Source organism: Pongo pygmaeus, chromosome 4 (assembly GCF_028885625.2).
Source record: "Pongo pygmaeus isolate AG05252 chromosome 4, NHGRI_mPonPyg2-v2.0_pri, whole genome shotgun sequence".
NCBI classification, from domain to species: Eukaryota; Metazoa; Chordata; class Mammalia; order Primates; family Hominidae; genus Pongo; species Pongo pygmaeus.
The window spans coordinates 137,389,443-137,413,261 of NC_072377.2; the positions used below are offsets into that span (position 1 = coordinate 137,389,443).

Sequence of the window (23,819 nt, forward strand, 5' to 3'; positions counted from 1 at the left end):
CCGGCCCCGGCAGGGCCTCCAAGGCACCTCCCACCTACGGGTCACCCAGTCAGGCCACTTCTTTCTGGGACAAAGGCGTCATCCCTTAGAGACAGTAGGAAAATGGTATCTCCCGGAAGTTACCTCACGACCTCCAAGAGCGGCTTCCAATCTTGCCGGAAGTGACGAACGAGTCAATCGAATCGGTGAATACAGAGGGCGAGCTGACCCCTGTGCGTGAGTGGGGTCTGGTTGTGCAGTGTTGTTGGACCCTGGGAGGCTAGGGGGCGCCCCGCTGGGCTGGGAAAGGATAAGGAGTGCAGGGGCAGGAGTCTGGGGTTGGGGACGAACCCCCGCGGGGACTGCGGCGCTTCGCGAAAGCGAGCCAAGCGCCTGTCCACCCTCGGTCCTGCAGGGCCGCCGCCACAATGGGCCGCGAGTTTGGGAATCTGACGCGGATGCGGCATGTGATCAGCTACAGCTTGTCACCTTTCGAGCAGCGCGCCCATCCGCACGTCTTCACTAAAGGAATCCCCAACGTTCTGCGCCGCTTTCGGGAGTCTTTCTTTCGCGTGGTGCCGCGTGAGTGCCCTGGGCCCGCGGGAGCGGGAGGCTGGACCCCAGCAGCAGCAGTAGTCACTGCGCCTCCCCTCTGAGCGCTGGCGGCCGGGAAGGCGCTCTGTAACTTGCCGTATACACCGTTCTCATTGAATATTCCTGACAGCCCTTAAGTTGGTCATATTATCTTCCCCATCTTACACGGGGAAAACTGAGTTACAGAACTGAAATGACTGGCCCAAGGTCACTCGGGTGATTCCAGCGTGTTCCTCTGAGGTCATCTTTATTTAGTTCTTACCGGTGGTGAAATGCTTTGTGTTAAACGTGCAGCAGATAGTGATGATAGTTGCATGGCCTTGGATATGCTAAGAACTACTGAAGTGTATACTTTAAAGAAGACAAGAGGACTGAGACCTTTTTTCTTCTATGTGCCTTATATGTGTGCTCTCTGTTTACTCCCTTAATTTTTAAAGAGTTCGTAGTGTTTTATCTTATCTACACATGGGGGACTGAAGAATTCGAGAGATCCAAGAGGAAGAATCCAGCTGCCTATGAAAATGACAAATGAGCAACGCATCTGGATGACGGTTCCCTGTCTCTGAAAGACCTTTCTCTGGAAGAGGAGTCTGCATTGTAGTGTCTCAAAGACACAATAAACTTCCTATGGTCTGCACTGTTGTGATATTACATTTTTGTGAGTAGAATCCTGTGTGACCACTAATATTCAAGTTCATGAAGCGCCCCTCCTCAGCATGAGTCTTGAAGTTTTGCCTGGTCTCGGGTTTTGGTGAAAGAGCAGGGCTCGCCCTTTGTTCCATTATCTACAAGAAAATAGCTGCAGCTACTGCTGCAGCTAACCATTTGTGGGTGACATGGGCTATGGGGAGTGCTGGTTCTTGGGCCTCTGCTCCCATAACAACAATAAAGTCTAGTAACTATTGTAATTAGTGTGTGTCAGGGACACTTTTATTTTTTATTTTTTGAGATGGAGTCTTGCTCTGTTACCCAGGCTGGAGTGCAGTGGTGCGATCTCGGCTCACTGCCATCTCTGTCTCCTGGGTTCAAACGATTCTCCTGTCTCAGCCTCCTAGTAGCTGGGATTACAGGTGCAGGACACCACACCTGGCTAATTTTTTCTATTTTTAGTAGAGACAGGTTTCACCATGTTGGCCAGGCTAGTTCTGGAACTCCTGACCTCAGATGATCTGCGCGCCTCAGCCTCCCAAAGTGCTGGGATTACAGGCGTAAGCCATGGTGCTCTGGGCCTCAAATACTCTTCTTAGCTACGCAAATGAACTGTTAAACCTCACAAGCACCTTTAATGTATCCTCATTTGGCAGATGAGGAAACGGGCACAGAGAGATTAAGTAATTTGCCAGAAATTGTACAGCAGTGAATGGTGGAGTCTTGCACTAAAGTGATGCTCTTAAAACTATGCTCTATTGCAGGGGTGTCCAATCTTTTGGCTTCCCTGGGCCACACATAAAATACACTAACACTACAATAGCTGATAAGCTTTAAAAAATTGCAAAAAAACCTCAACGTTTTAAGAAAGTTTACAAATTTTTGTTGGGTTGGATTCAAAGCCATCCTGGGCTGCTTGCTGCCCAGGACTGCGGTTGGACAAGCTTGCTCTACTGCCTTTCCTCCTAAGGCAGGCCTTAGCCTGAGGGGATATCAGCTATAAAACAGATGAGGTGATCTCTTGGCCTCCACAGCAGTTTTCTGTTTCTGTGCCAGGAAGCCAACAGTGTTTTCAACTGTATGTGGTTCATAAAGCCTCAAAGATTTACTCTGGCCCTTTATGAATAAAGTTTACGCCTGATCTAAAGCCTTTAAATTATCTTTTTGGTATTAAAGGTACCATTTTCCCTTTGCCCACCGAGAGTTGGTGGGGGTAGGTGTGATTGGTAGTTTTATGCCTCTAGTTCCTTAGAGAGGCTTCTCTCTAAGCTTCGGGACATGGGTCTCACCTGTGGTAGCAGGTATGTGGAATATGATGCATTGTCATAGCTCAGTCAGTACAGTATATGATATGGGATCTGAGATCCATTTTTAGAAACTCTTCTAAGGACTCTTCCTGCTAGCAGGAACTTTTATTCTAGGTCAGACTTTTTTTTTTTTTTTTTTTTGAGATGGAGTCTTGCTCTGTCACCAGGCTGGAGTTTACTGGTGCAATCTCAGCTCACTGCAACCTCCGCCTCCCGAGCTCAAGTGATTGTCCTGCCTCAGCCTCCCGAATAGCTGGGACTACAGGCGCACACCAACACACCCAGCTAATTTTTGTATTTTTATTTTTTTGTTTAGTAGAGACGGAGTTTCACCATGTTGGCCAGGATGGTCTTGATCTCTTGACCTCGTGATCCTCCTGCCTCGACCTCCCAAAGTGTTGGGATTACAGGTGTGAGCCACCGTGCCCGGCCAGACTGTATCTTTATTATCCTAATTACTGCTATTGCCTTTTAAGAATCAAAAGTTAAGATACTTCAAAACACGGCCGGATGCAGTGGCTCACGCCTGTAATGCCAGCACTTTGGGAGGCTGAAGTGGGTGAATCACTTGAGGTCAGGAGTTTGAGACCAGCCTGGCCAACATGGTGAAACCCTGTCTCTACTAAAAATATAAAAATTAGGTGAGTGTGGTGGCACACGCCTATAATCCCAGCTACTCAGGAGGCTGAGGCAGAATTGCTTGAACCTGGGAGGTGGAGGTTGCAGTGAGTCAAGATTGTGCCACTGCACTCCAGCCTGGGTGACAGAGCAAGACTTCAAAACAAAACCTAAAAGATAAACTACATTGTGAGGCAAGATACGGGGAGAAGGCTGAGTCTTATAGTCTTGGGCTCGTCCTCTTAGCCCGTCACTTCCTCATTATGTGATATAGGCAAGAAACCTACTTTCATGAGCCTTAAGCTTCTCACCCATAAAATAGAAATATTATAAAATTCTTGGGTTGTGGTGATGGTGAAATGAGTGACAAGTGTCTGGCAAGATGGTACGGGCTTAACACAGGGCAACTAACTGTCTGAGGAACTCTTCTACCTCACCCCCAAAAGACAGTCCAATTTTCCCATTTGCCTCTTTGTCCAGATTTATTCCCAGGTCTTGCAGCATATTTGGGTCATAGACTTCTTTGAGAATGATGAAAACTGTGGACCCATCCTTACCTTGCATAGCTTCAAAAAGTTCACAGCCCAGAGGAGGACCACTGCTTTCAGAGGCCATTGATGTCTTTCTCCCTCTGGTGTTTGCCCCAAGCCGCTGAAGTAGATGGCCACCCTCTCCCATCTTGCTCGCCTTGTTCTACACTTAGACTATTTCTCCCTGGTTCTTTGACTCCTTTGGAGAGACCAGCTCAAAAGATTCAAACCCCTTTTCTCAGCCCAAACCAGGCACCAAGCCTATTCTTTTTATTCCAGGAGTGCTCTACTGAGATGACTCTGCCGTAAGCCCTGTGATGTGTGGAGCTTCTGCTTTGGATGAAATTAGTCTGCTTTAAGCCTGTGTCTCATCAAAGGGCTTCCCTCTCTAAGCTTGGGGAAATGGATCTCACCTGTGTGGCAGGAGTGCTGAGGTGGTGGGTGTGTGGAATGTGGTGAGTTTTAGTAGTTCAGTGCTCCTATACGTGACCTGGGATCATTTTAGGGGACATTCTATTTGCAGAAATCCTCAGAGGAGGACCTGAGTAAAACCTTGTAAGAAGGACAGCTGCTGTGGGCTTCAGTGCTGGTAACCCATCTGGAGCCTCCAGTCCTGGGTATGGATCCCTTACCTGCTACTCTGGCACAACGACTTGCTCCATTTAACCTTTCTTTTTCCAAATGCTTCTGCCCCCACAAGCGTTTTTATCTACGGGCTGCAGAGTCTGATGAAAGGAATACCCTTGCTCTTTTAGTTTGCAGGCAGTCCTCAAAATGCAGGCCTAAGGTAGGCCCAAAAGTCTATGCCAGTTCCAGCTAGCAAAAAAGCAAATACACTTTGACCTTTTGTTGAAATTTTACCTGGTAAAGTTTTTCCATTTCAGAGTCTTTCATCTTTTATTAGGCACCTCCTGCTTAGGGACAGCAAAAAGTTTCCAATTACTGCCAACTCCTAGTGATCAACCTGGAATGTGTTTCAAACAGCTGCTCATGTAGCTATACCCTCTTTCTCCCATTTCATCCTAAGCATTTGCCTCAGAAGCATAAAATCTCTGAGAGTTGTATCCAGAGTTACCAAGCTCTCAGCTATCAAATCTGCTTCAGTCTCATTTTCTTCTTGTAAATTAGTCATTTGAACCTCCAAACTGACAGAATAGGAGACTAAAGCCCAAAGAGGGGAAGGGCTGGCCTATGGGCAGTTGCACTCTGTAGACCCCAGGCTACTGCTTACCAGCCAAGCATTCTACCTTCTTATGGCTGAAACTGTTAAAGCCTACTTAGGCCTTTCTATTGGATGAAGGAGCATGTAGTTACGTGTATATTCACTGAGCAAAATACTTGATTGTAGAATCCATGAAAATTTTTTTTTTTAATTTCAAGAAGAGGCCTTCGCAGTCTCTCAAGTATGGGATGGCTGTGGACAAAAACTGTCAATTCAGCTAAGTGCTGCCTGGATGTTGCTTTGAGTTTGATTTTTGCTCCATACTTAAACAACTAGCATTCACATAGACATATGTTAAAATACTTTCCCCTTCCCCAACAGTGGTTGCTTCCACAGACAGTGACTAATGGTTTTTTCTTTTGGGGAGAGGGTGGCATACAACATAGAGGCTTGAACTAAAGGCCTCTGCAATGTTGTCACACACTCACGAGGATGAATGGTGCTTTCCCCCTACACACAGAGCGGCAAGGGCTTCAAGCTCTTTCTTTCCTTGTGTTATTAGCTTTACAAATTAACACCATGCTAGTTTGATCCTGCTAGAAGTACAGGAAGGCAGAAATGGAGGATTAGGAGAATTACTCATCTTTTGGATGAACAGTTTCCAAATCCCATTTGGCACATCACTCTAGACTGGTAAAGTGGAGGCTGACACTGAGGCCACAGACCCAACTGGCTCTAGGACATCACGTTGTTCAGTCCTTTGCTTATCTAATCACATTTGTGTTCTTACCCAATGCTCACTAGGTCACCCACATAGCCACTTCCCCTCCCAGCAAAAGTTCCCAGTTAGGCCCCTGTCTGGGATCATCCAGTATCCAAGCTCAGGGGTGAAGGGAGCAGAGAACTAGTCTCAACTGGTTAGTTGGTATATAGGTCTCTTCTCAGTGTTCCTGAAGTGCATGCAGTGACATCCCCCTCAAGGACTGGCTCCATGATTCTGAGAGGACTAGAATCAGGACAGTCAGATCTGTGGTCACATCCTGCCCAATTCCAGCTCTAAGGTCCATCAAACCATCTGCTTCTCCCTTGGCAAGAAGCTCCCTCTATCTGACTGGCAGCAGGGTCAGTGGCCATCCTTTTCTACCTTCAGCTGTTGTGCATCTCCTCCACGTTTTCCTGGGGTAAAGGAACAAGCAGGTTCTTATCCAAATACCCAACCTGTGAAGATGAGACGGCCCTTGGGAAGAGGTATTAGCCAAGTTTTCAGTGTGATGCCTGGCAGAAAGAATTTGCTGTATTTGTCTTAAGCTTATTATCCTCCCAGGTCATAGGAAGATCTAAAGTCCAATGAATCTCCTTACTCGGAATTCACACCTTTCCCTTCAAACTTAAAATGCCCATGTCATTTCACGAGTACCCATAACTACCCATGGTTTAGATACATGTCCCCCCCTTGGTCTAGAAATCTGCAGCAGTTCCTACTTAAACTGATGGATGCTTTGGGCTTTGGAGGTATCTCATCCCTATGCCTGCTGCCCTGAAGCTGCCGGAAGGAAAGGCCCCACTCAGCTACTGGGAAGAAAGCTCATAATTCAAGGCTTTTAATACAGTCACTGCACAAGCTCTCCCTCTGATTTAGGAGATCTTGTTACCTCCTCATCTACATGTGCTTAAAGACAAAAAGAAACTTATAATTATTCAATTCACATGTGGTCCAAATAAGTCTCACATCCAGCCATTCCCGAGAGGGCAGGAGGCCAGACTTTGAACTTTCCACAGCTGGGTCTTCATTTTACTAGTGAGATAAAGAGATGCAGATTAGGGTGACAGTCCATCTAAGCAAGTGGATGATCTGGGGAACTGTAGACCTTGCTGAAGCATCCTCCCACAGAAAGGAGATAAGGGCCTTATCCAATTGCCTGTACACAATAGATCAGTGCTTCTTTCCTAGACAAGGCTGAAAGGGGCCAACATTATTTCTGAAGACTTCATTATTGGAATTCTATGGGAGTGATCTCACTGAGCTATTTTGGAATAGAAATGTGGCTAGTTGCCTGACCTCCCTCAATGGTTTCACGTGGCTTTCAAAGGGAAGGAAGGACAGTGCTGACTTTTGGTAAAATGGGCGAAAGGGTCCATGCCAGCAACACAATCACTCAAAGTCCAGATGAGGGATCAGTAAATACAACGTGCCTGAAAGGCGGCCCTTGAGCACATTCCTCCGGTAGACATTAACTTATTAAATTGATTCTGATTACAAATATAAACTTTGCCCCTATCTCACCCGGTAACAATGCAAGAGTTGATGTCAGTCTATAAAAGGAAGTAGGAACTGTCCCTGGCTTTCAGGCTCCAACATCCTCCCTCTGTCAAGATGTGGCACCTCAAACTTTGTGCAGTCCTCATGATCTTCCTGTTGCTGTTGGGCCAGGTAAGGAGGGAAGGATATGTATGTGTATGTGTGGAGTGTGGAGATGATAGTGGTGGTGGAACTTGAAAGCTAGATTCAGTCCTGGGGAATGGTTCCTCTGTTCTGAGTCTACAGCATCCGCGGAATGGAATGATCACTCTTCCAAGGTGTGCAGCACGGTGTCAACACTTTCATATCTGAATGTCTGCCCTACAGATAGATGGCTCCCCAATACCAGAAGTGAGTTCAGCAAAGAGAAGGCCACGGAGAATGACCCCATTTTGGAGAGGGGTTTCCCTCAGGCCTATTGGAGCCTCCTGCCGGGATGATTCTGAGTGTATCACAAGGCTATGCAGGTACTCCACGAACCTGGGAGCAGGGTTGGGTCAGAGAGCCCTGAGAAGCTGGGCAGAGGAGTGACAAGGGGACACATGAACCTAAGAATAAAGCTGGGATGGAGGAGTTCTAGACTGAGACTGGGAGCTCCGTGGAAAATCCCTTAGGAGTTAGGAGCCAAGAACAGCTCCATGTGGGTACCATGAAAGAGTGGTGCCTTTCCATTCTTCAGTCCTTCCTGAGACTGGACAGATCAAGCGAAGAGGAAGGAAATGCAGCATAGGTGGCCCTGGTCACTCCTAGACCCAGTCTTAAAAAAACTACCCTTTCTTTTCCCCTAGAAAAAGACGCTGTTCCTTAAGTGTGGCCCAGGAATGATGTACATACCAGGGGAAGAAAGGACAGCAGTCACCTCTGACAATGCTCCGTTCTATGGAATATTGATTAACTGCATTTTGGCTGGAGACACCCAAGTGAAGCAATCTTGTATTTTTAATATTTAAAGGCAGATGTATGCTTTAAATTGGTCTCCGTTTCTTCTTAGAATGTTGATATATGGATAAGCATAACTAAACTTGTCAATTTAGAGTTTATTTTTCTATGGATACTATTAAATGTCTCAAATTGAAATTTTAGCAGTCTGGAATTCAAGCTTTTGAGGGAAAGAAGGATTCACTTTGTATACTAAAGAAAAAAACAGCATTGCCCAGTAATGTGTTAACTTCTCAATCTGGAAAGTGTGGTGAGAGCTACATAATCAACAGCTACGTAATCAACTTCAGCAAGTTCCTAAGCTGTGGCCCTGGATCCCTTCACTCCGTAACTCTTCAGGGAGGTGTCAAAGGTGGTCAAGCCTGGGAGGCTGAGGCAGGAGAATCACTTGAACCTGGGAGGCAGAGGTTGCAGTGAGCCAAGATCATGCCACTGCACCCCAGCCTGGGTGACAGAGACAGACTCTGTCTCAAAAAAAAAAAAAAAAAAAAAAAAGATGGTCAAGCACTTGCCATCTAATGAAGCACCCAGGTTTGTCTATGACTGTCTGAACATAATGCAGAACAGAAAGAAAAATCTAGTTTAATAAAGCAATAAAAGCCCAAGCCACCAAAAGCATCAAAAGAGATTTAAGATTTCTGTTGGGACAAGGTGAATTTTGACATATGCACAAGGACCCATGGCCAGCAAGTTCAGAATTTCTGTAATCAGAAAATGAGACCTCAGCTGGCGGGAACAGACTTTTAAAGAGTAGTAATGGACCTTAAGACACAAAACAGGAATTGCATGAAAAGGGCTCAGAGTTAAAGAAATATAAAGAGTACAGTGTTCATTAACTTTAATACAGAAAATCTATTTGATATTTATTAAACTTAGTTTCTCCAGCTATGGTTTGGCATTGTACAAAGCATCTTAATGACACAGTAGAGTTAAAAAGATCTTTACAAATTGAAATGTGATACCCTTGTCTCCAAATATTTTAATTGCCATAAATTTGTTTAAAAATACACATTAAACGCATGTTTGACACTCTAAACTTTCTATACTCTCAATACCACAAAATACATATAATATACTATACAGATGTGGAAAAATCTAGTTAGTATATAATACTTTGCTCACCATTAACAGCTTTATCACGTGAAATGCACATACTGACTTAGAAATCCTAGCTTTTGAGCCCCAAAGTACCTCTGAAATTGTAATGTATTGCAACAAATAAAAATCACAGTATATAATTGAAATTCTGGTTGAAAATGTAAGATGCCTAAATATTTTGGATAAAAGAAATGTAAAACAAAGATTTGGTTCATGTACAAAACAAGGCATCCTATCAGTCACTAACAGTACCTTTCTGCAAAATCAACAGGCTTTTAATTTATCAGTGACATTATCTCCCCTCCAAAACCCTCCCCAAATATCAAACAATTATTTACCAAATAATTTTAATTTCAAATAAAAGGATTTTCAATAAATATATAAGCATTTCCATCCTCCATATACAAAATTTCTTAAAACCATTCAAAACGGAGGCTAGATAGAAATTTTCGTAACTGTGCTTACCAACCCCACAACTGGCCCTTAAAGGTGGTGCCTTTTCAGGCAATGTCAACTGGCCAGTTCTGTTGGTGAGCCCCCCACCCCCACCCCACCCATCCCAGTACTGTTGAATGCTCATGTTAATGATTTGCCAGGTGTGTGCATAAAGTTGTAAAATGGGGACACTTCTGGAACGCCAACAACAAACTCAACAATATGGATGATCATGGCATTGATTTGAAAGGCAGCATTTCCAAATTGATATTTTCCAGAGAGGAACATAGCAGGTAGAAAATTCCAATGGTTAAAAGCTGAAAAGAAGTCCCACATGGAAGCAGTAAGAGGTCAAAACTGAGTATCACTAGAATTTCTGGGTGGGAGCTTTTTTTATTTTTAAGAATGGCAAGTTATGTTTAGCTGAGTAACAGCGGCAAGGAGAGGTCAATGCTGACATTCCTGAAAGTCAACTTCTTTACATGATGACTACTTAGGCTGCTATTTTAGGATACTTAAAGATCTCTAAGACTTGGATTAGACTTAACTTGAATACCTTATTCTGTGACCAAATTACATGAAAAGAAGATACATAGTTATTCTTTCCATTCCCTTTTCTGGAGACAGCAAGTTCTTTCTAATTAACCATAGGGTTCATGTGAATAGGAGCTTTGTAAGACCAGCATCCACTTTACGAACTATTAATAATTTACTTTTTGTCACTTGCTAACTTGGTTTTGGGGTCTAGAGGTCTAAAATGAATTTCTCCATTAGTGAGTATCTGAAAGACATGCTCACAAACATGAAAAATTTGGCCTCTTGTCACTACATATTCCATGGCATTCAATTATCTCTTCTATTAATTTTACTGAATAGCAACCTTAGATGTACAGTATTATTACTGGAAAAAAGCCTGCCTCTTCAATACATTAATGCATAAAGCTGAAATGAAATTTATGTTCCATGTATTAGGGGTTATACAGGTATGATAGGTATCTATATGGGTTTGAAATGCTCTGGCTCCCCAAGTTACTTAGGTTTTTTAAAAAACATCATCACAAGCTGCCTAACAGTCATCCCCAGTAGATGTTCCTGGGACCCAGACACAAACTCCTATAAATCAAAATATATAATGAGGCCATACTGTTCAATTAGCAACTGGAAAATTAAAATCTTTCCCACCCTGTAAGAGCCCTACGACACTACAGAAGGGCTCAAATACATTTTAAAAGTTAATTTACTACAAATCATAGTAATTAAGCTTTAACAATCTAAAGGAATACACATTGCACCCTTGAACATTAATATTCAAGGTGTCAACAAGAAAGTGTCTTAGATCAATTTAATAAATAATGTGGAAATAGTTGCACTAAGCTAAAATACTAAACACACACATTTTTGACAAACTAATTTCATGTTTTCATACATACATACATATATATAAAGTGTGTATGTGTACATAAGTTGCATACCCTTACACCTAGAAGAGTGCACAGTGTACCCCTCCTCTATATAACTAGGCATCACTGACTGGAACAATCACTGGCTGCTCTGAAACTCCACAGAGTACTGGCCTCTAGAGCCAGAACTTTCATTTATAACAAGTGCCTTTTGTAGGCTCTTGCTTCAGAATGCAAGCTCATTCATGAAAAAATGTACCAACGTTTCTGTCATTAAATACAAAATTATGCTGTCTGATCTGTCTGATTAAACCTTTAATGAGAAGAAACAAACAACAATTTTTAAAAAACTAGTGAATCTAATAAAGCCAAGTGTGTCATTCAAAGTGCAGCCCAAGTGCCTAAGAATCCGCCACTGCGAGAGCTCCCAGAAACACAGGTGGCTGTGGGCTCACGCACACTGCTCTCAATTGCTTTTACACTAGAGAATTAAATCAATGGTGGTCAACCTTCTCCACTCTTCAGCAGCTATAGCTGTAAGTTTATCTGAAGTACTCACTGCATATAAAGTCACTTCTTGGCTACTTGCCCAGAAAAAGGTGGCACTCAGGCAAGGAATGGGCTGGATGCTCTCCAGCCAGACTGGAGCCTGGGCTGAGCTGTGGAAACTCCCCTGAAGGGGAATGCTCCCCACAGCCCAGCCCAGTCTGGCCCAGGCAAGACTACTGTGACAACTGCATCCACTGCAATTGGTTCGTTGGTTGCTTATAAAGAGTCTAATGGTGTATAGGCTGCTGCCTCCTGGCATACAAGTGTAGTCATAAAGAGCAGTCAACAAAGTAACTGTTTAAAATAGTTGTTGTTTAGTAACTGTTTAAAATAGTTGTTGTTTCTATAATTAACCATATACTAAGTACAAGTCTCAGACTAAGTTTTTAGCCACTTGTCAAATTCAGTTTTAAATGGTTAGAAAACACTGAGGACACCTATTGAGGAGGGAGGGAGGAAGGTCACCTGTAAAGGAGTCCAAAGTATGTGCTGGAGCAGATGATGACAAAGACAGAACATCTAAGACAGACGTGAAGGAAAGGGAGTAGTATTTCCACACACTATGACATTGAAAATTCAATTATTTATGATAGGATTTTGATCCATTGCCCATTACTACCTTGTGGGAAAAATCCTCCACAATGAAAAGGTTGAAAAATTCATTCTCCAAAAATTGACACAGTTTTAAAGAGAAAATATTAGAGCAGCACCATAAACCATGCAGGAAACTCTGCTTTAACAAAATATCAGTGTGACCCCAGAAATGCTCCTGCTGCCTTTCAGGACATACAAGAGACTAGAACACACTAGAACTTAGAGGTATCCCATTGGCTGTTGTTGCTGAAAGTCTGAAAGCCCAGAGGATACTTTTTCCATTTCTAAGACATCACTGCAAATTAAGGAATCCGAGTCAGAGAAATCAAAGAAGGACAAGACATAACATGTACTTGATTAACAACCATTATTTCTTACTAAATAACTATCATGATCATTGAGAAGTTGTCCTCTTATGGAAAACTGTTCCTAGAACACACTAAGATTAAGTTAGAAAGATATCAGAGGCAATTTCTCCAAGAGAAACAGGTTAAATTCAACATAATTTGTACATCTCAATCTTCAATGATATCTAAAAACAATCTGAGGTACAAAACAGTTAAGAAGCTCTATAAATATGAGGCCACAAGGACAATGAAAGTTCACTAACTTCAAAAATAAGTGTAAAAAAGTCTCAAACACAAAGGATTCACTGCACTACTGGACTTGAAACTTTTCTATTCCTTCTTTCCCCTTTCCTATTTCAAGCCTTAGCAATCATCTACAAATAGTAGGATAATCTTTTTTTCTGACTGAATGGATTCATTTTTGGAATGGGGAGAGGGACAAACTATTTTTCAAAGCAGCATTACCCAATTGGTTAGACTAAGTCATGTACCAAAGCAATAGCTTTTCTGAAAGAACTAATCTTTATATGACCCTAAAGAAAGATTTAAAACGAAAAAATTGAACATTATTATTGTAGAAGACCAATCATGTATGGACGATCTGGTCCTAGTGTAAAACTTCATTTGTAAACAATCCATAGAGTCTTCATTTAAAGGTAAGATTTAAGGCACACCAAACATGATAGGGGCATGAAAAATAAAGTTTAGAGGGTACATTTCTTATCTTAGATTTCTATATGCACCTTGTAGCAAAAGGTACTTTGATATACAACTCTTACAGAGCCAGCTTCTTAAGCTCTACCCCTGGCTCCCTTCCCTGTCCCGAGAGCTCACACTGAATCAAGTTAGGTACACTTTTCTAGTGTGAAATTTTCTGATTCCATCAGAAACATACATCATTGAAGAGGGCCTTCATAATACAAAAGGAGTAAACAGAAGATAGGTTTAAAAAGGAGAAATTCATCATCTCTACATCAGGCATTAGAACTGTAAGCTGTATAGCAAAAGCACACACCGAAGCTCCAGCCTATTTCTGTATCAGTAACTGCACGCTCATATCAGAGCATCACAATCCAGTATGAGGGGGAAAAATCTGAAAAATAACTCTAACCGTCAAAGATAATCAATTAAAGACACATAAGCAGCAATCCTCAGGAGTTGGATCATCCTTTTTTCCACAGTAACTTATTCTGTTTCGATTAAGTGTCAAATGATTAACAACAAAAAATAACATATGGTTTTAATAAGATCCGTAACGTTCAGGATTGTCCTTTTATGAAACCCTTCAACACGAAATGCTTCTTCTAGAAAGTCTGTCCTCCCTCTTTTGTAATGCATTAAATGCAAATTATAGTCACCGTGTGATTGCTGTAGTGTTAACACACATTCACAGTTTTTGAAATAATGCATACCAAATCAGACACATTTCATAGTACATACATGTAGAATGCCATTTTCTCATATTTAAGTGATTTTTTTCAATGTGTAGAAGAATATCCTTAATACTAACTGTAAATTCCACAATAATAAAATTGGAGTTAAGATTTCAAATATCAGGTCAGGTAGTAGGTGTAAAAAGAGTATGTCCTTATTTTAGATGAACCAATTCTTACTCTTAGAACAGCTACCACAAAAAGATATTAGGTAATAAAGCTCCCAAGGTATATAAATAAAAATGTCTACATTAAATTTATGCTAAATATTCAACAGAGTAAATTTATAGGCAGAAATAACTAAGTCTTAAACTATCCCCAATCTGGGAACTTAAAAAAATTAAAATAAATAAAATTTCAATTCATTAGTTATGAATTGCAACTGGAATTTCAATCTTATCATAGCTCACGGAAACCATCTTATCAATGTGCTGCAGATTTAAAAGCATTTAAATAATCTTTCACATTGGAAATATTAAAGGGCCAACTGACATGATGGCTTTGGATTATCAAAAACAACAACACATGAACCAACGAGGAGAAAACTATTCCTCATTCTTAGTGTCGACTAGGTGGTATGTTATGGCAGTTTTCCTTCGTGATGTGACACAGTGTTGTGGAGAAAATCAGAGGCAACGAGAATGTGTTCAGTTCAAGATATCAACTTGGCATCCTGGCGAAGCCAGTGCAGTCCCTGCCGGGTATAACGAACTAGATCTGTCATGATACTTGCATTAAAGATGAGAGGGCCCATTACTTTATCCAGTTCAGCAAAGAACTCTAGAAAACCAAAAACATTCATTAAATGATATATACTCTTTTGAATCACTGCTTTAAAATTATGAGTAGAGATTATAAAACAGCATTCATAAACTCAAAAAATACCTCCTCCTACACTAAAATGCTTATTGTCCATGTTTTAGAGCAAATCATTCCACAGTCTCTCAAGTTATATTTGTTCCCTAAGTCATGCAACATTTTAAACAGAATGTATGGTCAGAAATTAAGTGTTATATATAAGCAGGATTCCATGAATGGAAATGATAAATTGCTATTATGCAGTAGATATTATTAAAATGAAGATTTAATGCCATAATGTGCTATTGATTACTCAAAACATTTTGTGCATTGCTTTTCTATAAGAAGCAAGTGATACAAAAAGGAGGACGTTCTTTGCCTGTTTCCTGTAACAGCCTCTGTGAGGTTAGACACTTAAGATTATATCAAACTTTCAGCTACAATCATATGCCATGAACCAACTGATAACTAAATCCCATGTTTTTATTTATTTTCATTTATTTTTAGACAGTCTCCCTGTCGCCCAGGCTGGAGTGCAGTGGTGCAATCTCGGTTCACTGCAACCCCGGTCTCCTGGGTTCAAGCGATTCTGCTGCCTCAGCCAAATAAAAAATATAAAAAAGTGTTTTCTTTTTTTTTTTTTAGTAGAGATGGGGTTTCACCATGTTGGCCAGGCTGGTCTCGAACTCCTGACCTTGGGTGATCCACTCGCCTTGGCTTCCCAAAGTGCTGGGATTACAAGGTGTGAGCCACCACGCCCGGCCACAAATTATGTTTTTATAAATACAGCTTTATGTTGAATGTTGGGATTCCTAGCCTGGGCAACGTAATGAGACCTTATCTCTACAAAAAGTAGAAAAATTAGCCAGGTGTGGTGGCATTCATCTGTAGTCCCAGCTACTCAGGAGGCTGAGGCAGGAGGATCACTTGAGCCCAAGAGGTAGATGCTGCAGTGAGCTGTGACTATGCCACAGCCTGGGTGACAGAGTAAAACCCTGTCTCAAAAAAAAAAAAAAAAAAATTGGGATTCCACTTTTACCTTTCTCTCACCATTGCCTCTCTTTAGGGATAGGAATCTTACATTTTCATCTGATTACCTGTTCACACTGTAAGTATTTAAATGTACTCTGTGACACAATGATACTTGATTGGCTAATGTAGTGTTTCTCTGTAAAGGATCTGCCTAAAGAGAAGCTGCATGCACATATTTGCTAATAACATCTACTAAATAAAATGGTGGTTTATACAGTAATTTCCACTAAGGTCTTCAAAGACTTTATAATTCTCAATGTCCTTGGTTTGGGAAATAATAAACTTTTAAAGGGCAAAGCCTCAAACAACCTAATTTTAAAGAATGTTAAGAATTCTGGCCGGACGTGGTGGCTCACACTTGTAATCTCAGCATTTTGAGAGGCTGAGGCGGGCAGATCACGAGGTCAGCAGTTCAAGACCAGCCTGGTCCACATGGTGAAACCCCATCTCTACTAAAAATACAAAAATTAGCTGGGCGTGGTGGCAGGCACTTGTAATCTCAGCTACTCAGGAAGCTGAGGCAGGAGAATCGCTTGAAACCGGAAGGTGGAAGCTGCAGTGAGTCGAGATCGTGCCACTGTGCTCCAGCCTGGGCAACAAAAGCGAAACTCCATCTCAAAAAAAAAAAAAAAAAAAAAAAAAATTCTATTCATTTCCTGGTCTCCTTTATTTCACAGGTTTCTTCCAATATACCTAAAAATCCAGTATGAGCATGCTTTCTTATACATTAACCTTCTCAGATGTACAGATGTTTGGATGTAATCTTATGTCTACTGCTAAATTTACTGTTAACCATCCTATGGTAGGACATATATTTTATTACTTTTATGGTATGAGCTGCATTTAATGTGCCAGAATATAGGCACATATGTCTTAGACCAAGAACTATTTTCAGTTTAGTTTTGTCACCAGAATCATGAGAGGTATCTTTTGACCAAATTCAGTTTCATTTATTGTTTAACTGCTAAGCAATGAAGACTATTAACAAACAGATTATCATTAACTCTAAAGTAAATAATAAAACTAAATACAGACTAAATACTTACTTAACTAAATTATAAAAGTTCCTTCTAACAATTCCATCCCTTGAAGTTTATCCAGAAACCTACCTACCTTTTTGCTCTTTGGAAAGCTGTTCAGCTTGGTCCCAAATTTCGGTGGCATAGAGGAAGTTGGATGTGACCTGAACATAGCTGGCTGCCATCTGGTGGATCTTCTGTGGAATGGTCACTGAAGAACCACTTGCAGAAGCACTACTGGCCCCAGATGAATAATTTCCTGAATTGCCTGGTGACAGCTTTGGAGAAACAGGGGAAGGCATCCCCACAGCTTTGCTACACAACAGAAATAGGAAGCTTGTTCATATGGACATGGTGAGCATTATAAAATCAAGTACTACTAGCTCTTTCTACATGAAAGCATTTAAAATGTAAAGGTTCTCTTAAACTAGATGGGTTTGCAGAGAACTACAATTTCTTCTAAATAAGTACTATAATCTTGTAATTCATAATCTTGTTATCTTAGAATCTGTACCTTTTGTTTTAATGAATGACAACAAAACAAGAGATGGACAATAACTGAAGAAGTCATGCACCTTGTTACAGTTCAAAGACTTAAAAGCCAGATCCCCTCACTCTCTGCTCAACACTTTCCATCTATTCGGGCATATAATTACATATTTTTTATACTGTTTTGTAGAAAGTTTGGTGGAATTCACATTTAACCTAAAAAACTGTGGTAGAAGATGGGAACATCTTTTATTGAACTCCATAATTTCTGACACTTTCCTAGTTTAACCAAATTACTCAGAGCTGACAAAGAGATACAGCTCTCTCAAGCAACTGTAATCACCCCAAGCTTTCTGCCAATTAAATATTTCTTAGAAAACATACATGTTGAAATCTGGCAGGTTCATTTCAGGAGTACTAAAATTTGTGAAATGTTCAAGACTATGATCACACACTAAAAGAAAGGAAAAATCAAAAGTTGGGGTAAAAATAAACTTGTGTATACATATATACATATTTTGGAGACACTCATGCTCTGTCACCCAAGCTGGAGTGCAGTGGCGCGATCTCGACTTACTGCAACCTCCGCACCTCCCTGGTTCCAGTGATTCTCCTGCCTCAGCCTCCAGAGTAGCTAGGATTACAGGCGTGCATGACACCACACCCGGCTAATTTTTGTATTTTTAGTACAGATGGGGTTTCACCATGTTGGCCAGCCTGGTCTTGAACTCCTGACCTTGTGATCTGCCTGCCTTGGCCTCTCAAAGTGCTGGGATTACAGGCGTGAGCCACCATGCCCGGCTTGTTTGTATTTTTATCTGCACTTTTAACATTATAAACTTATGTAAGAAAATACATACAGGACAAAGAATGTCAATTCTTATAATAATTGAACAGATACAATTTAAAAGGTTCCATGGTGTTTTTCATCCTTTGGGAGATAGGTGGGATGAAAGTGACGTGGAGATGGAGGAGAAATCACAATCATGTCACTGTTACTAAATTCTGGCAGTGCCAAGATCTGACTAAAGATAAGCCTGCTGTGATAAGTCCAAGTAACTATGGAAATCAAACTGTGAAAAGGGTTGAGTGCTAGTAAAAACTCAGATTTCTTAACAGGTGAAATGTCTCATATCTAATCTTTATGATTATGTTCATTTATATTTTCAATTCATAAAAAATAGAGAAAAATTGTAACTTCTAAAAATATTTTATCAGAGACGGTTTTACTTATTTAAAAAGTAGTCATCTTTCCGTTTTTGGAAATTGGACCATCCTCATTTCACTTTTATTGCCACAATAATATTTTACATAATAAAATTTTACCTACCTTCCCAAGCCAGGCGATGGTGCTTGAGAATTATTATAAGAATTCTGTGGAAAAAGTAAAATGTACTTAACAACAACAAAAACCACCACTACTTTATAAAGTTCTAAATATATTTAAAAGCACTGGGCAAGAGCTGATCGTGAGCAGTTTTAAATATTTAAGACACCAAAATACACGTGTGTGTGTGTGTGTGTGTGTGTGTGTAAAAGTAGAAAAGAAATAAATTATTAGGTGAGAGCTGGGTGTTCTGGAAGACTTCACAGAAGAGGCAAGGAAAGAATGAGTAACACATGGATAAAGGGAAGGGGGATACATCCCAGCTACTCCCAGCTACCTGGGAGTAGCTGCAGTGAGCCATGATCGTTTTTTTAAAAAACTCCCTCTTAAAAAAGGGGTGGGTGGGTAGGTGGGTGGGGAAAGGGGAGAGATGAATCATACTATGCACAAAGGCTGCAGAAAAGACAATGTATGTGCCCCATGCAGTTTGCCTAAAGCAGAGGTTTAGACAAGGAACAAGAGAGAGACCCCTTGGGGCCAGGGTAAGGAGTTTAAACTTGACCCAGCAGGCAACTACTGAAGGGTTCCAAGTCATAATCAGAGGCAGATTTTAGGAGGATTTATGTGGTGCTGGCCTGAAGAAACATAGGAAAATCTTTTAGGAAACTAAGATAGTAGTCAGAAAAGGATGGCATGAAAACAAAAGACTTTTTGTTTTTTTGTTTTTGAGACAGAGTCTCTCTCTGTCACCAGGCTGAGTGCAGTGGCATGACCTCGGCTCACTGCAGCCTCTGCCTCCAGGGTTCAAGCGATTCTCCTGCCTCAGCCTCCCAAGTAGCTGGGACTACAGGCGTGTGGCACCACGCCTGGCTAATTTTTGTATATTTAGTAGAGATGGGGTTTCACCATGTTGGCCAAGATGGTCTCAATCTCTTGACCTCATGACCTGCCTGCCTCGGCCTCCCAAAGTGCTGAGATTACAGGCATGAGCCACTGAACCCGGCCAAAAACAAAAGATCATTTAAAAAGTAAATACAGCTGCTGCACATGGCTATAAGAGTTCTACAATCAGATACACGTAGATTAAAAAACTCGAAGGAACCTCAAACTTATTTGAAAGGTCCCAAACAGTAGCTCCTCCCCTGGTGTGTTTTGCATAAACATGAGGGCAGTTCTCAGATGGGGATGGGAGACTAGAAATTCTGTCTCCTAGGAAACGGACCTTGTGCTTTCGCATACTTACCTTCAGGTGCTCTGTCAGTGTCTTTGAGTACTTCAGAGCATTTTCCTTCTTCAGTTTGAAAAGCCTCAGGTACAGCAAAGACTCGCATCGCAGGCTAGCCAATGGAAAAGGGCAGCTTATTTACCAGGACAGCAAACTCTGGCCAGATTTGCACAGACAGACTTTGCATTGTGCAGGAGACTGGCTCATGTGACCATGGCATAGGCCACAACATTAACCGTTAGGCAAAACCAACAGATGTGTTCTTATTGTGGTACACATCCTAGGGAGGGGAAGATGGCTAAGAAGCCTAGGACTAGCCTCTCATTATTTGCTGACATTCCAAAATCCAAACCTTATCCATAGGACACCAACATGTCATGAAGTTTTAAAAATTACGAAGGGGTAGAATTTCCAAACCAAAGTGTAAACAATCTAAAATTAAAAAACAAAAACTAGGAAACTCAACTGCAAATATTACAAACCACAACATAGCTTACAAAGACCATGCAGGATCATCCCTGCCTATCTCTCCAGTCACACCCACTTCTCGCTGGTCTTCTTTTAGTTCCTTGAAAGTTTCCCATTCCTTTTCACCATCCAGCCCTTGTACATGTTGTTCCCTCTAAATAGAGTAGGTCTCCCTACCCTCTACTGTTACAGTTACATATACTTTTCTTTCAAAATACTTAATTCATATGGACTTGTATGATGATTTGATTTCTGTCTTCTCACACTAGACTATACTCCATGATGAATAGGGCTATGTTAGTTTTCTTCTCAGCTGCATTCCCAGTGTTAAACAGTGCCAGGTAAAGTAAAGACCTATAACAATCCAACTGATAATATCTCACTGGGATGAAGCAAACAAGTCACATCCTTTATTCTGAACAAACTAGATGCTTGCTCCCTAAGGAAAAGTATATGCGAATGGAGAGAGCGGGTACCAAAGGAAGAGTGTGGAAAAGTGATTATTCAAGACCATGGAGGTTTCTACTATCAGTCTCACAAAGCCAAGGCTTTCATCAAGAGGGAAATGGATCAGAGACTGACAACAACTCAAACCTTTCAGTAGGAATTTTGAGTTACTTCCTGCTTGACCCATCAGGAACAGATTTAAGACAGGATCACAGAAGTCTGATTCAAGGAAAACATTCAGAAGAGCACACACAGCACTATTCATTATAGAACACAGAAAACTCACCAAAGTACTGTGAGTCGTTTATCTGCAGCTGTAGCATCTGGTGCCAAGTAATTCTTTAGCTTCATAGTGTATCTGTTGAGTTACAATAACAAACAAATGACAAACAGAATACTTCACCTTGATCTTATAATTTCACTTGTCCTCAAAACATTAGAATTTCAAACCTAAATAAAAGCAAAAATACTCATTGAAGTATCTACTTCTGCTTTATCCAAGGACATTAAAGGATTATACACCCTCTTCAGTTTACTATATATCAGCCCCTTCCTTGATGGACCAGAGAAATAATGTTATTGCCAATGATCTGCCAAGTTTTTCCACTTACTTGATGAGATCCACCGTCTCTGAATACATAGGGAATGGGGATTTGGATTCCTGAGCATTCTTCTCTAATGCATTCCCACATTCAATGAAAGATACCACAGCATCAAGATAGTATACAGCTTTCTCAAACCTATCAGACTGAAGAAAGGAGAATGCAAGTAATGAGTAATTGATCTGTTATGGCTACAAACATCAGAGATTACTTAAGTTAATTTGATTAAATACGTAAGTATAAGGAGAATATTTACATACCAATGCATCTGCATTGTGCTTTAGCTTTTTTGCTTCTTGCAAATAATGGTCTGCTGAATAATTTCTGCAAGATAAATTTTCATTATAAATAGAATAGTAAATATTTTCATAATACTAGTTCATTTCAGTATGTAGTATCCCCCTCAGTTTTGATGTCCTCAAGCAAAGAAAATGAGCTATTACTAAGTATTTGTTTCAGTATTTTCTGACAAATGTTTATATTAGGTTAAAAGCATAAGTTGTTTTGACGAACTCATGGCAAATCTAATTAGGAAAATAGAAATCAAGCTCCCTAGTATCAAATACTAAGTTACTCAAGTTGATTGTAAGATTAAGCATAAATAAAATGTGAGTAGGAGAAATTATCTTTTATTAAAATAGAGGAAAAAACAATATTGCTCTTCCTCATTTAAGAAACCCTCCACTTTAACAGTGATATCAGCAGTAGTAAGATTCTTCTACTGGAAGGCAGATCATTCACATCCCTCATGGGAGTCATGGAGTTAAGTTAAAGGAGCAGTACTTGGACTAGTGGGTACTTTTCAAATTGAAACCTGAATATTCTGCAGATCATACATAAGTATACATCCTTCTGATCAACGATAGATTTTTTTTTTTTTTGAGACGGAGTCTCGCTCTGTCGCCCAGGCGGGAGTACAGTGGCGCAATCTCGGCTCACTGCAACCTCTGCCTCCCGGGTTCAAGCAGTTCTCCTGCCTCAGCCTCCTGAATAGCTGCGATTACAAGTATGCACCACCACGCCCAGCTAATTTTTGTATTTTTAGTACAGACAGGGTTTCTCCATGTTGGTCAGGCTGGTCTCAAACTCCTGACCTCATGATCTGCCTGCCTGGGCCTCCAAAAGAGCTGGGATTACAAGCGTGAGTCACCACGCCCAGCCAATGATAGAAATTAAAATGAGTTCCTTATATGCTGACTGGAATCATTTCTTAAATACAGATACAAAAAATCATATTATCTCACCTGTCATCAAAGACAAGCTTTGTTCTCCGAGGCTTAGAAGAATCAAGAGTTGGCGCAGATGGAGGACAGTTAGAGGAGCTACTTGGAGCCTTTTCCTGACCAAAAAAATATACAACTACAATGAAAACTGTAAGGAGATTAAAAATGAAACTAATAGCATTTCTTCAGCCACTGGTAAAAAAGGAAACAAAATTTCATTGCCTTTCGTAATGAATTTCCTTGTTACAAAACTTTTATAAACTTCATAATGTAAACTTTAAAAAAAAAAAAAGCGTCCATTTTATATAACTGAAATATTCATTCTAATATTTATATAAGGGTCTACTACATGCCAGGCTGTGGCCTAGGCAGTTGTTAAAACATAAGGAAGACAAAAGCCTAGTATGAAAATGGCAGCACTACTTACGGCAAAATTTATTGGTAGTTACTGGTCAACGAAAACAGCAATAATATTAATAGCATCTAATATTTATTATGTGCTTACTACTTACCAGGCACTAAGTTAACTAAGTACTTGGCATTATTGTTAATCCTTTAACAAACCTATGAAATAAGTACTACTATTAAGATAAAATGAGAAAGCAGTCTCAAGGAGGTTGAGTAACTTGCCTAAGTTCAAACAGGTTTTAAGCGGCATTCCTGGAATTTGAGTTTTAAATTCAGAATTGCCAGACTTCAAAAGCCTAGTTAACTCTCTTAAACTTTACTCTGCCTCTCATCCACGTCTTTTTTTTATTTTAAGAGATGGGAGTCTTGCTATGTTGCCCAGGTTGATCTTAAACTCCTAGGCTCAAGTGATCCTCCCACCTCAGCCTCCTGAGTAGCCAGGACCATGGGCATGTACTACTGCACCTGGCTATATGTCTTATTCTGCCTCCTATCAATATAGCCCTTTGCGAAAGAGCTATGACTCTCAACTGCCTTCCATGCAGCCCTATCTTTAATAAAACGAATATACATTTTTCCATAATAAAACACCATAAACAAGTGGAATATATTCCAGGAATGTATGGATGTTTCAACATTAGAAAACTCAATAATATATAATTTTACTTTACCTAACAATTTACCCAATATAAAATTTTTTATATTTATATAAAAAATATAAAAATTTTAAATATATAATTATATTTTGAAATGGCTTTCTGAATATTATGTTGTACTGTAACATTACTAGGATAGCTTTTCCTCTGTTTTATTTATTGAGAAAGGGTCTCACTCTGTTGCCTAGGCTGG

The 23,819-nt window shown here is 40.6% G+C and overlaps 3 protein-coding genes across 8 annotated transcripts in view; 2 read left to right on the forward strand and 1 right to left on the reverse strand.

The window, feature by feature from the left end:
* The first annotated feature begins 160 nt into the window (after positions 1–160).
* Positions 161–1,210, forward strand: LOC129036385 (cytochrome b-c1 complex subunit 8). The gene is made up of 3 exons (XM_054487415.2): positions 161–216; positions 395–561; positions 1,011–1,210. Exons 2-3 carry the CDS (start codon positions 408–410, stop codon positions 1,103–1,105), a joined length of 249 nt encoding a protein of 82 aa, XP_054343390.1. The 5' UTR covers positions 161–216; positions 395–407; the 3' UTR covers positions 1,106–1,210.
* A 2,835-nt stretch (positions 1,211–4,045) lies between these two features.
* Positions 4,046–13,956, forward strand: LEAP2 (liver enriched antimicrobial peptide 2). Its single transcript, XM_054487416.2, has 3 exons — positions 4,046–7,269; positions 7,465–7,604; positions 7,926–13,956. The coding sequence occupies exons 1-3, from the start codon at positions 7,213–7,215 to the stop codon at positions 7,960–7,962; spliced, it is 234 nt and encodes a 77-aa protein (XP_054343391.1). The 5' UTR covers positions 4,046–7,212; the 3' UTR covers positions 7,963–13,956.
* Positions 8,898–23,819, reverse strand: part of AFF4 (ALF transcription elongation factor 4) — an 88,400-nt gene continuing 73,478 nt past the window's right edge. For all 6 annotated transcript variants that reach the window (XM_054487407.2, XM_054487405.2, XM_054487410.2 and 3 more), the window contains 8 exons: positions 22,584–22,678; positions 21,600–21,663; positions 21,349–21,485; positions 21,024–21,095; positions 19,841–19,934; positions 18,601–18,644; positions 16,876–17,096; positions 8,898–14,712 (listed from right to left, as the gene is read on the reverse strand). In XM_054487407.2, the coding sequence (XP_054343382.1) occupies positions 14,585–14,712; positions 16,876–17,096; positions 18,601–18,644; positions 19,841–19,934; positions 21,024–21,095; positions 21,349–21,485; positions 21,600–21,663; positions 22,584–22,678 (855 nt within the window). In that variant the 3' untranslated portion in view covers positions 8,898–14,584. The remainder of the gene's footprint in view (positions 14,713–16,875; positions 17,097–18,600; positions 18,645–19,840; positions 19,935–21,023; positions 21,096–21,348; positions 21,486–21,599; positions 21,664–22,583; positions 22,679–23,819) is intronic.